This window comes from Anarhichas minor, unplaced genomic scaffold (assembly GCF_050575085.1).
Source record: "Anarhichas minor isolate MPS153535 unplaced genomic scaffold, ASM5057508v1 ptg000136l, whole genome shotgun sequence".
Taxonomy (NCBI): domain Eukaryota; kingdom Metazoa; phylum Chordata; class Actinopteri; order Perciformes; family Anarhichadidae; genus Anarhichas; species Anarhichas minor.
The window spans coordinates 11,882,331-11,898,183 of record NW_027466582.1 but is presented as its reverse complement, the minus strand read 5'-3'; the positions used below and the strand labels follow the sequence as shown (position 1 = coordinate 11,898,183).

Genomic DNA, 15,853 nt, shown 5'->3' with positions numbered 1-15,853 from the left:
AAACTGCGCGCACACCCGCTACGGCGTCTCCAAGGGATCAAACGTCTCTCATTCCCTGATACCGACTGATACACACAGCCTCGTGTTCGACGTGAGGGTTATAATAAAATATGGGTGAACGAGTAAGTTAATGTGTACACGTTGTATTTAATTGGTGTTATGTCACCGACGTCGAAAGAAGCCAGCCCACCGCGCGCTTTATTTCTACCGTTAATCTGTTCTGCATCAACAATACAATACCGGAAGTGGTTTGACTTTGCCTTCAAAAACAAAAATATTAAAAAGTCTTTGGAGCTAATTTCCTGCCAAAAATTTGCAAACAAACTAAATGTGTTTTAATAAATGCCCTGCGATTCACTAACAAACAGTGTGGTTGGTAAATAAGCATTAACAAGCAAAAGCATTTTGTTTTGCAAATATAAAACATACTTATCAAACATAATTCTAATGCATCAGAAACAAATATGTCCTGTAGGTATAAAAAATAGATATCCTTCAAAAACAAAACATATTACATAACGTTTGGCACGATAATCATCACAGTTTGCACACTGAGTTGATGTTTGAGATGTGGTTTGATTCAAAGGAAGCACACACACAACTACGTGCAGGGTGCAGGAGGGTTTGGCTGCCAGCCGAGATAAAGCTACAACACTATCTGATGTTGGAGAGACCGTGTACTGAATAGTAATACAACTTTGCACTGGTTGTAATGGCCTCTGAGGCATGTTTTACACTTTGAGTCTGCAACAACAGTAGCCTACCAACTCTCGAGGTCCCATCTTGTAGAGGGGCTCTGAGTTAAATTCTAATTATAAGGCTTTTACGATGCTACTACACACTGTGCTTCCATTGTGTAATTTAATAAATAAATTGATCACTAGCCGTTTGATCAGTTGGATGCAAAGTACTGCTGCAATTAAACATTCTGTCAAAACGTCGTGCTGTTACTGAATTTGCTGCCAAAACATTTATCCAATCCTCTTACCACAGAATTCAAATGTTCTCAAGAACCCAAGGCTTTTATGTTGGAAAGCACCACCGGAAGTCTCTTTTCCTCATCGGGTCTTACTTGACAATGGTCCACCGCACCCACTGGAAGCTGGAGGCTGCATGGGAAGCCGGAGCATCCCTGTTTAGTCACCCACCGACCCAGCGTCACTGAACAAAAAGAAGCGTCGCCAAAAGCCTCATGTTGACCATTTGAGCAGACATGGGATGCAGGCGGGGAGGGATCGGTCATCCATCACTGAGTTAGCTGACTGGGGCTTTTTTTTTTCTAATTCAACACTACATCCAACACCATGGCTAAGCAGTACGATGTGCTCTTCCGACTCCTGCTCCTCGGAGATTCTGGGGTTGGGAAAACATGTTTGTTATGCAGATTCACGGACAACGAATTTCACCCGTCTCACATCTCCACCATCGGTAAGACTCTGCTTTACCACCAGGAGTTATTCTTTTAATTGTATGAATCACTTGCGTTAATTAACAACCCCGTTCGTTTGCACGGTCTTTTTTTTTTTTTTCAACGTTTTCTGTTGATGTCGTTTGCGCATCACCCTTTCTTTGTGGTCATTGCATTATCTGTTTAAATTCCACTGAATAGATTTGATGCGTAAATTATAGAGGTTTTGTCTAGATTTAAACAGAGTAGTGTATTCACCCGGAATAAAGAGAGTGTTAACTATAAAATCAGCGTGATTGCATTGGTTGGGGTAGCTCTGAGGAGGAGGGTCCAACACTTAGCAGCCATGCATATGAGTTTACCAACTATCAGCACTGCCAGTGCAACCATGTGCCATAAAAAAAATAACAGCAAAGGGACACTTTTCATATTTGGGAATAAGTTGCGTTTTGCATCTGGCACTGACCAAACTGTGCTCTGGGTCTGTTAGCTGGCTCCTGATCGAAATGATTGACAGTTTTATTTCAGTGCGTTATAATAAGCATAATTAGTACATGGATACCTCATGTTCAGTTTCACTGTACTCATTATACAAAAGAAGACAAAGTCTTATCAAATAATTTGGTGTGATGTTTGTAAAAATCATTATTGCTGAACCCCTGATTCAGTCTCAAGTCCTTCCTGCTAAACCAGTATGAAACAAATATGACGAGTGGATTCGTCAGAAAATGAAACCGGCAACCAAATTTTGACAATTGGTTTAACGATTTAAGTTTGTTTTCAAGAAAAACATTTGATGTTTTATGATGTTGCATAGACCAAATGACTAATCAAAAAAAGGAAAACAAATGCTGCTCCTCTTTCTTTAAATTCAGAGTATATAGAGCAAACCAACAGTACCTCTTCCTACCTTTGGTCATGGATTTGCCACGTATACCTGAAGATGACTATTGACTCAGCAAAGCTGAGCCAGCCTCTTTCCTCTTAGTTAATATGGGCTGTGCAGTCCATCTCCCTCCATATTAGAATTCGGAGCATGACAGGCGCATTACCAGGCTTCACTTTGAGGTGATGGAAATAAGGATGTACGGTAAGCCGTTGTTTTTATTTTTAATCTGCTGCAGTTGTGTCTCTTATCTCTTCTTCTGTGGCAACTGGGCGGCCGTGTGTGTGTATGTTTGTGGGTGTGTTTAGTTAATAGAGACGTTTTCTCCCTTTCTGATGTTCAAGCTCTCAGTGAACTCCTGCAAACACCCCACATCCACAGCATGAGGCTCAAACTCAAGTTTTAGACTCTTCTGCCTCGTCATACTGCACTTAAAAGGCTTGTTATCTGCTCCAACCAGTAATAATATATACTCATAACGCTTACTTAGACTGAAGACTGCTATTTCAAGTCGTGCACCTGTATGGCGCTCTACAGGACACTTCCTCCCAGTATAGTCGCGTTCATTTAATTGCAAGCCTGTCTGCACGTAGTGATCTGTTTGTGCTTTTGTTGCAGCGTAAGTGTTCACAAGGCAATGGAGTCCAGATGTTGGCATTCGGCCGAATAGTTGTGTCCAGCAGACTGTAGCAGACGTGCGATAGTTCAAACTCCTCTCCTCAGACTAACAAGCCCAACAAAGTCCAAAGAGACAGAGAGATCATAAGCGACCACCAACAGTGCTCTCCTGCGGAGGATCAATAAATAATTTCCGAACCTTCATGGTCACAGAGGGATATAAATTCTCTCCCATGTCCCCCTCACGATTTCTCCATAATTCATCAGTTTCTGTTACAGTCCACTTGCTCAGTTTTTGCCCTTAATTATCTCAAGAACTGCTGGGACATCTCACCCATAGGGGGGTTGATTGAAGTTTATCCATAAATATTAGAGGATGAAAAGAGTCTTATTCAGCACCTCCTGCAGTTATGCATGAAAATAAACCCAAACAATTCATACGCTGAGCAAACAGTGTGATGATGGTCAAATGGACAAATGTCATTTTTTAACAGAACACATGACCGATGACAATGACATTTCTAGGCAATGTCGTATGATGTATGCACAAGCAAACAGTCTCTCATGCAAGTTTGGTATGTGTACAGATGGAGTGAAGATGTCTCTGTTCAGAGCATATTGCACACCACTCTACACTGCACACTTGTGGTCAAACTACAAAAAAAGAGCTTACAGAAACTTCAAGTAGCTTACAATGACTCCATGAGAACACTTTTGAGCGAGATGGAGTAGTGCCAGTGAAATGTTTGTGGCTGCACGAGTCAATACTTTCCAAACAGTTTTAAGAAATCTCATGTATAAATTCATCTGTCGACTGAATGACTCTGAAAATGAGATCATAGTTGTTTTAACCAACATAAGGTTTAGCACCACACGCTACCAGTCCCAGCTGTGGCGACATTGGTACAGCTGTCTCTTTGTAAGGCATTGCTAGGCCTCCGTACTTTTATTGTTTGTGTCTGTTTGTTTTTATGTATTTGTCTCTGTGGACCCTGAGTCTGAAATAAAGTATATCTATCTATCTATCTATCTATGGCTCCCTCTCAGCCACAAGAACGTCAATTCAGATCATCACACCAAACTCAGAAAACCCTTTCTCAATGGAAAGGGTCTGTTTGAAGCACAACATCCTCTAAAATATGATTGGATGCTGTAGCATCAAGGATTTGCTTAATTTGGTGCTTGGCTCAAACTATGACAGGACAAGGTTGTCCACTGTTTCCAGGGTTGTTTGTGTCCTGGGCTATAATCCAGCATTTTCAGAGTTTTATGTTCCTTTTGCGTTTATGTTAAACGCAGCTTTCTCGCGGCCTGTAATGATTTTTTAGCATTCTACGACAGGTCAATGGGTCAACTTTTTAAAATGATATAGTAAAACGTCTATTCCAGAATCGTTGGCAGCAGCTATTCTGACGATACACCCTCACTCATGCAGGTATCAGAGACTTCATTTTAACAGGTCACTCTGTTAAGACTTCCATCTGGGCCAGAGAGTGCACATTTCTCTGGCAAAGAGCAGCTGTAGAGATGATTTATTAATGCTGTTCAGTCACTCTGCCGAGTTTAATCTTCCTCACCTTTACCTCGGCGGTGTCGTCGCCGGACTCCTCGAGGCTCCTGGCTGTCACAACGCCTATAAAGTGCGAGCCCAGCCCCTGCCCTATATCACCGCTCAATGAGCAGCTGTCCTCCTGGTTGTGGTCCCAGTGGTGTTGTGGTCTCAACCTGGTCAAACACTTAGTCATTAGTCTAAAGGGCTGGGCATCGGGACACAGCCACCACACATCTCATAAAGAGTCATCAAAGAAACCAGTGGCGCTGTCTCAGCCTTGACTTCCTCCTGGCTTTCTAGAAACATAAATGGCGTGATCTCACGTTTCTTCTCATCTGCTATCCTTTCAAATCAATCTTTAAAGGTGTGCACAGTGCAGGACGTCTTACAGCTGATAAATAATGATGTTAAAAACTATATTATTTTGTCCCTCTTAGTTTTCACTTTGTGTTAATCTTTGGGAAGAGATTCAGGCATTATTTCTAATAACAAGCAGGTGGCGACTCCTCTGGTTGCCAAAAGCGTATGAGAAAAATGACCCTCACTTGATTTATAACCTCAGTAAACATTGTACGCATGAGTTCATGGTCTCAATCGCTAGTGTCAAGTCTTCTTCAATACAGTAGCTACCTTGTGATTGACAGGTCGCTACCACGGCGTTGTGCGTACTGGGAGCTGTCTGTGTGTTTAGTCTGAGAACTTGAACCCTTTCACAGAGTGTTTTCAGGTCATTAAAGTTAATCGTAACCGTCACTACTGGTTGCAAACAAGATGGTAACGCCCAAAATACTGAATTCAAGGCTCCAAATAGCAGTTCCCAAACCAAAGAATGAGGTCACGGTGACTACATCCAACTATAGCCTTAATAATGCTGCGTGACACTGGCCTGGAATGAAACAGCCACTATGAGTCATTATACGTGTTATATTTCATACAGGAGGTCAATACAAGGCTTAGCTATTCAGTCCAGGTTGATCACAAGTTTTTAATTTGAAAAAGAAGTTTGTCCCTTGTCCTGCTGTGCCCTAAAGACAGCAGCTGTTGGCTGTCCTCTGCTAGTAATGATAGTCATGGATGACAGGAACATTCCCCAGTAAATTTGTGTCAGTGCCAGAGCATCCATCCGTCCATCCATTAGTGAGCCTGTCGCCATCACCTACATCACCTACTGGCACGTGTCACCGCCTAATCCGTCTTGTATAGTGGAACACAACCTCCTGCTAATTTGTCAAGTCAATTTTGGGTGTGTAGCCATTCGTTTTTACATGGCTTTCACACTGCTGATTGTGAAAGGCTGCCATGTTGAATGAACTGCTGTCTCTTCTTGCACATTGTGCTTGTCTCCATTGTCACAGTTCCCTCTGAAGAGGAGAGGGAAGAATGACTTTTTCTTTTTTCTCAAGCAAGCCTTTGTGATCTAACATCATTTAAAGCCAATGCGACTGACATATTTCTTAAACTTGGCACTTTGAACGTCCGCCAGTGTGAGGTGTGAGGTTTGGTTTGCAGTGAAAGTACATTTAAGTGTTGTTTACAGTTTGAGCTACAGAGGAGTTTGTTACCTTGCAGACCCGTCTAACTGATTCCAGATAGTGGCACCATAACACTGAAAGCTGCTTTTGAATGACACATTTTTGGCAAACACACACACACACACACACACACACACACACACACACACACACACACACACACACACACACACCTCTAATCTTTCCTGTAACAGTAACATTTAGGACTTTCTACACAGCTTGTCATGCAGTTTGAGAAATTGTGCAGCAAGTGGGACTTCTGCTGTTGTGATGGGAACACACAGAACAAGTTAAATATCAAACCTTCTAATAAAGAGACATGTTTTTATACCTTCACAACAGCCTGTTGGGTCGTTCATTGTTTGCACTATGGTTAGGAGCACCTGGTTCTATAACAGAGCCTCATGTTGCTCGACTGCTATAAAACAATGCGGAGCAATCAGACGGGTGAACAGCAGGAAGCAGACAATGTGGGCTGGAGTACTTTTGTTTTGTAAATATAACTGAAAAGATACTCGTTATGGGGACTTTTTATTTATCCTCTTAAGACTTGCCTGTGGAGCCATCTTGATTTATTTCTTAAATTTCCAGATTTGGTCCACCCCCTTGTTGTAGACACACACTGTACAGCTGAAGAATCCATTAGTCCATATCTGCATTTGCTATTTAAAACATGCTGTTTGCGTGGATGCCATCTGACTGGACTTACACACTGCTAATACAGTGACGCAGGAAGACTCTTCATCGGCCCCTTTTTCATGATCTCGTCTCAAGCCTCGGGCAAAGCAAGCTACTGATTGTTATGCTGACCTTTCACTTAGTCTGAATGCTCTCTAGTCAAAGGCAAAGGCCGCCTCACGACTTAAATGAGTGTCGAGTCGGTGCAGCTCCAGCCTCCGTGGAGTCTCCCCTTGACTCCAGCTCGTTTTGAACAAACACTAAAACCAACCAGGCCTAGCCTGTAGCTCATCTGTCAGCTGTTTCTGCAGAAACGCAGCTATAAAACAAACACAAACGGCAGTTCTGATGGGAATCGATTGGACTCAGTCGGCCTTTCTCTGAGGGCGATGCCCGGCTTGTGACACATGGGTGCTGAGTGTCAGGTTAATTGGGATGAACTGTTAATTGATTTCTCAGGGATTGGTGTGGTCTGTAGAAGCCTGTGGTTTTGCTTTTTAACGACTTGGATGCATTAGTCTGAGGAGACCGTCATGGAGAAAAGACAAGACATAAAGAATTCAGTAGAGGCAGAGTTAATGGTCAAACTGATATATTTTGTTTATTTATGAGTGTCTCTCATCAAGACGAATATGTTTTATTATTGCGAATGTTTGTTATTGTAGTTGGTAACTATACTGTTGAGGACAACACGGTCATGTCATCGGTATGGAAGGATTATAATACAATGGACCCCTGCATGGGCAAAGAAATGTAAAAGGTTACCCATAAGTCTAAACTTTTCAGCAAAATGCCGCTTTAAAAAGCAGAACTTTAGAGTTAAAAGTGCTGCTGATGGTTGAAAACTACACCTGAACTTCTGTATTTCTTTCATGTTGTAAATAAAGACCAGCTGTCTAAAGCCTGCAGTAATCCATCTATGGGAATAAAGAGGAGTTCACATTCTACCATTGCATATGCTTTACACATGCTGAGGTTTTTAAGGCCGATTTGGATATTATATTCTGTCTATACACAATATCGCACTCGGCCGTCTGAAATAGATCAAAGATCCCTGAAGCGAGCGTGACCCCCTCCGCTCCCCATCTCATCCCTGCTCTCATCTCTTCCTCTGTGGTGTTACGCAGCGCTCGGCTCTCGTTTTTTGCCCTTCTCCCTTATTCCAACTCCTGTGCGATCGATGCAGAGAACTGAACTGAACGAGGACTCGGCTCGCTGGATCATTAGCCCGATCTCCTAACAGGCTGATTATACAGGCGTGACGTTAATCCTCCCTATGATGTTACAAAGCTGCAGCAGATCCCGTTGACCCTCCGCCTGTAAAAGGCACGCCGGGTTCATTGATTTCAATCAATTATTGAGTGCGAGGCCTTTTGAGAAGATCCAGAACATTTAGTCTGAATACATTTAGAGCTCCTCTGTGAATGTTGTGTTTTCCTTACCATATCTTTCCTCTCTTACAGGAGTCGACTTCAAAATGAAGACGCTAGTAATAGATGGTATCAAAGTACGGATACAGATATGGTAAGACAGTGGCATAGGATGCCTCGCTGGAAGGCCTTGTGCAGGAGATTAACAAAATGTTGTTAGATATTACACAACAGTAGCTCTGTTCGAGGGGATATTTTTCACTTGTAAGTATGCTGTCACTATCAGGATCATGTTCAGGGCTGTAGCTACCATTACTAACACTGCTTTTTTTGCTGCATGGAGGAATTTTAAACTCTACACTGACTAACTTTCATATTGATAGTATTTTGTAAACTGATTCCAGTACTTTTAGACTGTGTGTGTTTACGTTTAACTACTTTTTAGGTCAATTAAATACCAGTACTTTCATGCAGGAGACTGGAGTTTGTGTTACGTCACGGACCTGCTACTAGCGTTAGCTTTATTAAACTGTTCCTGAATTCTATTATAATGTATTTGTCAGGCGATGATGTTATACAATTAACGAAGATTCTCTGAGGCTGTACATAGATAAAGAGGTGAATTTGAGCACGCTCACGCTGACAATGCTTACATTTCGATGTTTAGCAGGTGAGCTTTACCAAGTTCAACATTTAATTTAGCCTGTTAGCGTGCTAACATTTGCTCGTCAAAACTCAAACACAGTACTGAGGCCGATGGGAACGTCATTAGTTTTGGTCATGAACCATTTAGCCATTAGCCGTCGAGATGTCTCAGTCTGGACCAAAAGACGACAATGCCCTCCCTAAAGCCCCGCCGCTAGCATGGCTAAACAAACCACTTCAACAAGATACAGGGTTTACATCGGACAGTGACAAGAAAATCTAAATACTTAAACGTTTTAGGTGCCAGGTCATTTTCAGGGATGGAGACTCATGACCTTAGTATTTCTATAAAATCCTGCCTACCTGATCATGTTGTGATATTATAATCTCACAAAAATATGTGTATGTTCACGTTCATATATGCTTGTTGTCTTTCCAGGGACACTGCAGGCCAAGAAAGATACCAGACCATCACTAAGCAGTACTACAGACGAGCACAGGTAGCTGACCTCTACTCTAAAAACAAATTGAAATCAAATTTATTTCTGACATTAAATTAGTTCGAGCTACAAGATGTTGATATATGCCTCATACTTGGCACCGCTTCAGGTGCTTTAATGAACCGTTTAGATGCTTTTAAAGGGAGCTCTCATGGATCAAAGTTGCTACATAGCAGCTTTAAAATGTGGTATTGTAAGCGTGGAGGATTTTGGGAGTAGCTCTCCAGGCCAAACACAACCACCACCACTCTGACATTGTTGTATGAATGTTGCATTTGCTTTTGGCTGTTAAATAGGTCAAACTGGCTCAAATCGAATTGTCCATATACCAGAAACTGGAAATGAAATTATGTCCGGTTCCTGTTTTGTGTTACAAAAATGCCACTGGCACTGGCAGGATGGGCCAGTGGCTTACAATGCAAAACACATTGGTGGAAGAGGCTTCCAACTTTCTAAGTGGTGGTCTGGTTTCTATACAGCAGTATTGATTTTTCCACTTGTATTGATTTTTAAAATGCTGCTTTTAAGCATCAAGAAACCAAGAACCTTTTTAAGCATGCTTTAAAATGGACTGTTTCTCGTCTGTTTAAAAAAAAAAAAAAAAAATCCTTTCAAATCCTCTTCAGGGAATCTTCCTGGTGTACGATATCACGAGTGAGCGATCCTTCCAGCACATCATGAAGTGGGCCAGTGATGTGGATGAGGTGAGTCACAGAGATTGGGGATTTACGATCAACAGGCAGCAGAAAAGGCAACAACTACTTACTGTGCAAGAGGCCTCAGCTTGACAAAGAACAGCTGCCTGACACGGTCTGATAAAAACCAAATGCTTTGGCCTGACGGATTGTGCTCTGCTTTGTTTATTATGTTCCATCTTTATTTTCAAATATCTATCGTCATATATTTTGTGTCAGCGTAATCATTGGAAGAAGAACCTTTTTTCCTCTCGCGGTCACATTTTTCTTTCAGCTTCAAAGGCTTCAGGAAGCAATCTTGTCTGCCTTGCCTCCCCCTGTCGTTTCCCAGATGATTTTATTCTATTAATTTAGTCATGATGGACCTAATTTCCTCTATGGGTCTGTCTGAATATACACTCTGTTGATGCTGGCACACTTCCAGCTTACTTTTAATCTAGGTCTCATTTCCTGAGCGCTGTGTTTTCTCCCCTCTGCATTCTCTTGACATTTGAAATCTCTCTCTCTATCTCTCTCTCTCTCTATCTCTTTAATTTTGTTTTCTTTATTCCTTTATATTCACACGACAAACCCCTGCAGTACGCTCCCGAGAAGGTCCGGAAGATCCTCGTAGGGAACAAGTCAGATGAGGTGGACAAGAGGCAGGTGGCCACCGAGCAAGGTATCAAGGTGGGTCAATCACTGGCTCTGTTACATAATGGATTGTTAGGATCCTTGGCATGGTTGGAAAAACAACGTTTTAAAACAATAATGTTTTAAAATACACTGTGCTGGTTTTCTTTGAGTTAAATTAGTTCACTGAAAGCTTGAAGCCATTAGGTGCAAGTTTGGGTTCTGTAAGAAATTAGGCTCAAAGTTCAACATAAGAAACTGGAGGCAGTTAGCTTAGCATAAAACCTGGAAGCAGCTTTCCTAGCTCTCTCCAGAGTTCAAAATGATGCCCTCCAGCACCTCTAAAGCTCACGCATTAACACATTATGCCTTGTTTGTTTAGGTCTGCAAAAGGAAGACAATTTCATGTTTTAGACAGAAGTTATGTGCTGTTACAAACGACAGTTTATCCATACTGGTGCAGTGCCCGATCAAAGAACCTCAAGAGCCGCTCATCCAAACAACTTCACTCAGTCGATCGGGTGAATGCTTGTCGAGAGAATCGAAGGACAGACAGACAAGACATATAGACAGAGACTCCTTCCATTTAATTTAGATCCCAGCACTTCTGTGCAACCTCGCTGTCACTACAAAAGTACAACATGTCAGTGGTATTGTTAGGCCTATTTTTGAACTTTGGAGCGAGCCAGGATATCTGTCTCCTCCTGCTTCTAGTCTTAAACTAAGCTAGGCTGACTGCCTCCTGGCTCTACCTCTATCATTATTGCACATGAGAGTGGTATCGATCTACTCTTGGCAGGAAAGTAAATTTGAAAAGCATATTTATCAAAATGTTGAACTGTCTCTTTAAAAGAGGTACTTATCCTGGGTTCCCCGAAAGCTTATAATCATTTGTCATCATCATCAGGTCTGCGTTCCAAAGCTGACAGCCAGCAGATCTCACCGCACCTGTGCGAAAGGAAATAACGTGTCGGTTGTCTGTGCTTCTAATTAAAAAAGACCAAAGTAAATATGTCACTGTTGTCTATCTTGCAGCTGGCCAAGGCTTACGGAATGGACTTCTTTGAGACAAGTGCCTTCACCCACCAAAATATAACAGAGGTGAGGTGATCTGAACTCACGACATGTTATGACCACGTACAGAGTAGGAACACGAACAATGCAATGCATGCAGTCATGGCTCTATAATAGGAGGAAATCACTTGATCAGATTTGATTAAATTCAACGTCATTGCACTGAGACAATGAATTTGAAGGACCGAGGCCCCAGTGAGAATTGAACTCACAACCCTTGTGTCAGTCTTCTAATCACTGAGTCATAAGGCCTTACCTTGAATAATGACGGCATCTTATCTCACTCAACCTGTGTCTGTGTTTCCCTCCAAGACTTTCACACGATTGGCTGAACAGGTGCTGGCAGCCAATAAAAAGGATCTGGATCTTCTCCGGATGTCTTCTAATGACGAGATCAATCTTGCTGCTCTGGAGGAAGAGGAAGGACTCTGTGACAGTGTGGCGGGCGATCAAGGCAAAGGCTGCTGGTGTTAAAGACACAATTCAAATCGGATAGTCTGTTATCACCAGACACTTTGCACACTCTAGGCAAAATGGGTTTATTTTTGTCGTTAGTTGAAACAAAGAGGAACACTGAGCTGCAATTTTTGCCGACATGTTCCTCCGTGTCACGTGCCAAAAATGCTAACGAGCCATTTGAGAGCAGTTTCAAGGACAAAGGTGGAAACATTTTGCCTCAGAGTGCCAAGTGTGTGGTGGATTAACCAACTGCAGGTCCAAATGTCAAGGTTTCCCTCAGTGGGACAGAATGTTCATTGTCTAAAAGCACTAATTCCTGCTCAGTTCAGTGTGTCCTGGATGGAACCAAATACAAATCCATGTCCTCTACCAATTCTGCAATTGACATACAGTTGAAAGGACTTAACTCAAAGATGAGATTGTATCATCGTTTCTTACAGAATTTGTACAGTGTTCAGATGTATACAATTTGGGAATGACTTGCAATCGTCCACCACTGACTTGAAACTTTTCACAACGTTGTATTTCACATTGTTTTCCAAGCGCTGTCGCTTACATTCATCACAGGGCAAATCAACAATGTGATTGATTCCATTTGGCCTTCATCCGCCCCTTCGGTGTTTTCCTTTGATGTTGGGAATCGGCACCCCTGCACACACAGCCTTTCTACTGTTGAATGCATTAGATGTAGTGTGAGCATTTGACCACAAGAGGGTGCTACGTGCATTGTGAAAACAACACACACACTGGAGAGTTGTCCTGTGTTAAATTATGCTATTTTGCCCTCTTTTTCCTTACGTGTTTTTGGTTGTAATTGCACTTGCAATGACCACCTTTTAATGCGATGAAAGGATTCTAAACATATGCAGCAATTTTATTATTTCCTTTTATTGCTTTTATGCAAATATTGGCTAAGTAAATACGTTTTGCCGCTTGCACTATCATCCATGTAAGACCACACATACACTCTGACAATGACGCCCGTACCAGTCGTTGACTGAGTGAAACATTGAGAGCAAAATTATTTAATTTCCCTGTAGCAAAACTGAAGATGTTTTTCATTTTATAGTCTTTGTTTATTCCAGAAAATATCATATAGCACGGAGAGTTTGATAACAGCTCCTTGTCTTGCTCCATTGTACATAGCAGGTTTTTCAAAGCATAGTAGATTGGTAGACTCATGAGGGTACGACATTCATTTATTGTATTATTAGAGGGCTGTATAAAAAAGTCCACAGTGATATTCTGGTCCGAAATATTCCCTCTGTGAAGATAATAATGTCTTGGTCATTCTGTAGTTTTCTCGCTGTTTTGTACAGAGTCCAGTAGAGATGCCAGTTACCCCCCCCCCCCCACACTTCAAAACGGGACACGCGAGGGTTTTGCATGCGATCCACTCTTCTTTCCTTTCTTTTATTGCAACTTCAATGAAGTTAATCGACAACTGACCATACAAGCATTTGACCAGAGTTGCCTGGTTTGAGACTTAAACAGAATCACCACCACTGGAAGAAATTTGGCTACATTTCATTTTTTTTTGCAACTTAGTAATACTAAATGCTACTCAAAACAGTTGTTAATCTGTGCACAGTGTGAAATGGCAGTATGTTGTACTGAATGATGTTCTGGACTAAGCTCTAGATACACAATGTATCTGTGTTGTTTTCGAGAACTACTTTTCTTTCTTTCAGACTACTTCAACTTGTATTTGTGGAAATATATTACATGCAACATGTAAAATGCAACATGTTATTCTCGGAGGAAAGATGTCAGATGTTTATGAGTAAATACTTGCAGAGATAAGAGCCGTCGTCCTGGTTGTGTCGAGACCCGGTGCTCCCTTGATATGAGACGGAGATACAGTACGGTATGTTCTTTGTATAACATCAGCACATTATCTACAATACAAAGGAAAGGCAGATGACTGTGCATATCCTCCACATTCATGCATTCACGTTGAACCAGTGTTTGAACATCATGGTAAACTCAAACCCAATGGTAGGCTATTTTGTGTCATATCACTCAACCTATGGATGAATATCATCATATGGTGGATGGGGAGGGGGCTTTTTAGAAACTTTTATGTCACTTCCTAATTTGACCACTCGATGACAGATTCACTCATTTATCTTTGTTTTGTTTGTCAAAGTCGGCTTTTAGAGTGTAAGGCACTTGTGTCATAGTGAGAGAATTATTCGTCACTTATGGAATAACCACGAGTCACCACAAGATCATGCTGTTGCCATCTGGTGGTCACATTTATTAATATAACTTCAATACTTTAGATAAACTAAGGTCCACTTTATTCCTAAACCCCTTTAAAACCTGGCTGCTTTAGTACCCTACACACAATGAAGTTCACACAGACACGTTATAGTAATATGAATTTGTAATTCGTCGTCAGTGATGGTGTTTTCTCAGTGAGAACTAGAGATGAAAAAAAGCTGCAAAGCTTTTGTTCATCACCTCATCTGAGTTGTTAATGTTGTGAACTCATTAAAATCTCTCTGGGTGAAATTAGCATAATGATGAATATGCATGCTGAACTGTTTGTCTGGTTGTCAGATATGACAGCTCAGTATCTGTCACACGGCTGAGTGACACACGGACACACGTACAGAATAACAAGTCAACACGCACACTGACACATAGCACCCACACACATCATCGTCATTTTCTGCAACACAATCCCCCACCACAATACTCCAGGTTTTGCAGCTGTCTGACATTCGGCCATATGGTGTGTGTGTGTGTGTCTGTGTGTGTGCGGGTGTGTGTGTGAGTGTCAGTGTATGGGAGTGTCTGTTTGGGAGTCAGGGTGATAAAACTGTGTCTGTGTGTGGGAAAGTGGGAAAAAAAAGAAGAACGACAGACAAGCTCTCTGATAAGGACAGGTACAGACTACAGTAAAGAAGACACAACTTAATACTCTTGACCTTAACGCCATACAAGCTTGAACTTGTACAGTTCTGTCATTAAGGAGGTCCCCTGGCCAGCTGGCACCTAGAGTAAATAATTAGACATACCTGTGTAAGGTTCATTTAATGCAACTTTAAATCCAAAAGTCCTGACATCACCTCCAGGCCAGCCACACGCTTCTGTAACTCAATGAAAGAATGAATCGTAGCTGATATTAGCTGTTGTTTCTCCATTATCCACTACTATCCATTACAGTAGAAAGAATGCAAGTTTAAGGCACATCGCATCAGCTTCACTTTTCAGAACCGGAGGTATCCGCTTGGTTCAAACACTAGCTAGGCTACATGAAGCAACATTAGCTCTCATTTGGAGTTGTGTGTCAGGCCACCTGACAAACGTTTGTCCAATCCCTGCGGCCCTTTTTAGCTTTTGGTCTCGATGAACTTTGCATCTGGACAGCAGGGAGATGCTTGACTTTCGTCGGTAGCGCGTTACTAATTTTCTCTGGTGGACAGGCAGTGGAGGCAGAAATGATGAGAGTGAAATCAGCAGGCCAAAACAACTAGCTAAAAGAGACTAAAAAGGCGTAATTGTTCATTTCATTCATTGTTAATATAAAAAAATGTTGATTGGTGCAGCTTTAAAGATCACAATAAATCAGTTCCTTCCATCTTCATAAGGTTGCTTTCTTGGCTTCATGGCTGTTTTCTCGTGATATGACAAATCATTCTGTCATCGCCATTGTTTGAAAAATAATGACAGACCGCTCTGCTCATGAAATGTATGTTTGATCGTGAAATTATGCTTTTGTGATGATGAATAATCCTGCTGTGTCGAAATGACAACATTATCTGTGACCACAGGCAAATCTAAACATGAGAAATAATCACATATTAGTATAATGG

General features: G+C 41.7%; 1 protein-coding gene across 1 annotated transcript; it reads left to right on the top strand.

Moving 5' to 3' along the window:
• The first annotated feature begins 7 nt into the window (after positions 1 to 7).
• On the top strand, positions 8 to 15,607 carry rab15 (RAB15, member RAS oncogene family). The gene is made up of 8 exons (XM_076084626.1): positions 8 to 122; positions 994 to 1,428; positions 8,138 to 8,198; positions 9,129 to 9,189; positions 9,816 to 9,893; positions 10,464 to 10,553; positions 11,532 to 11,597; positions 11,883 to 15,607. Exons 2-8 carry the CDS (start codon positions 1,305 to 1,307, stop codon positions 12,042 to 12,044), a joined length of 642 nt encoding a protein of 213 aa, XP_075940741.1. The 5' UTR covers positions 8 to 122; positions 994 to 1,304; the 3' UTR covers positions 12,045 to 15,607.
• Positions 15,608 to 15,853: the final 246 nt, after the last annotated feature.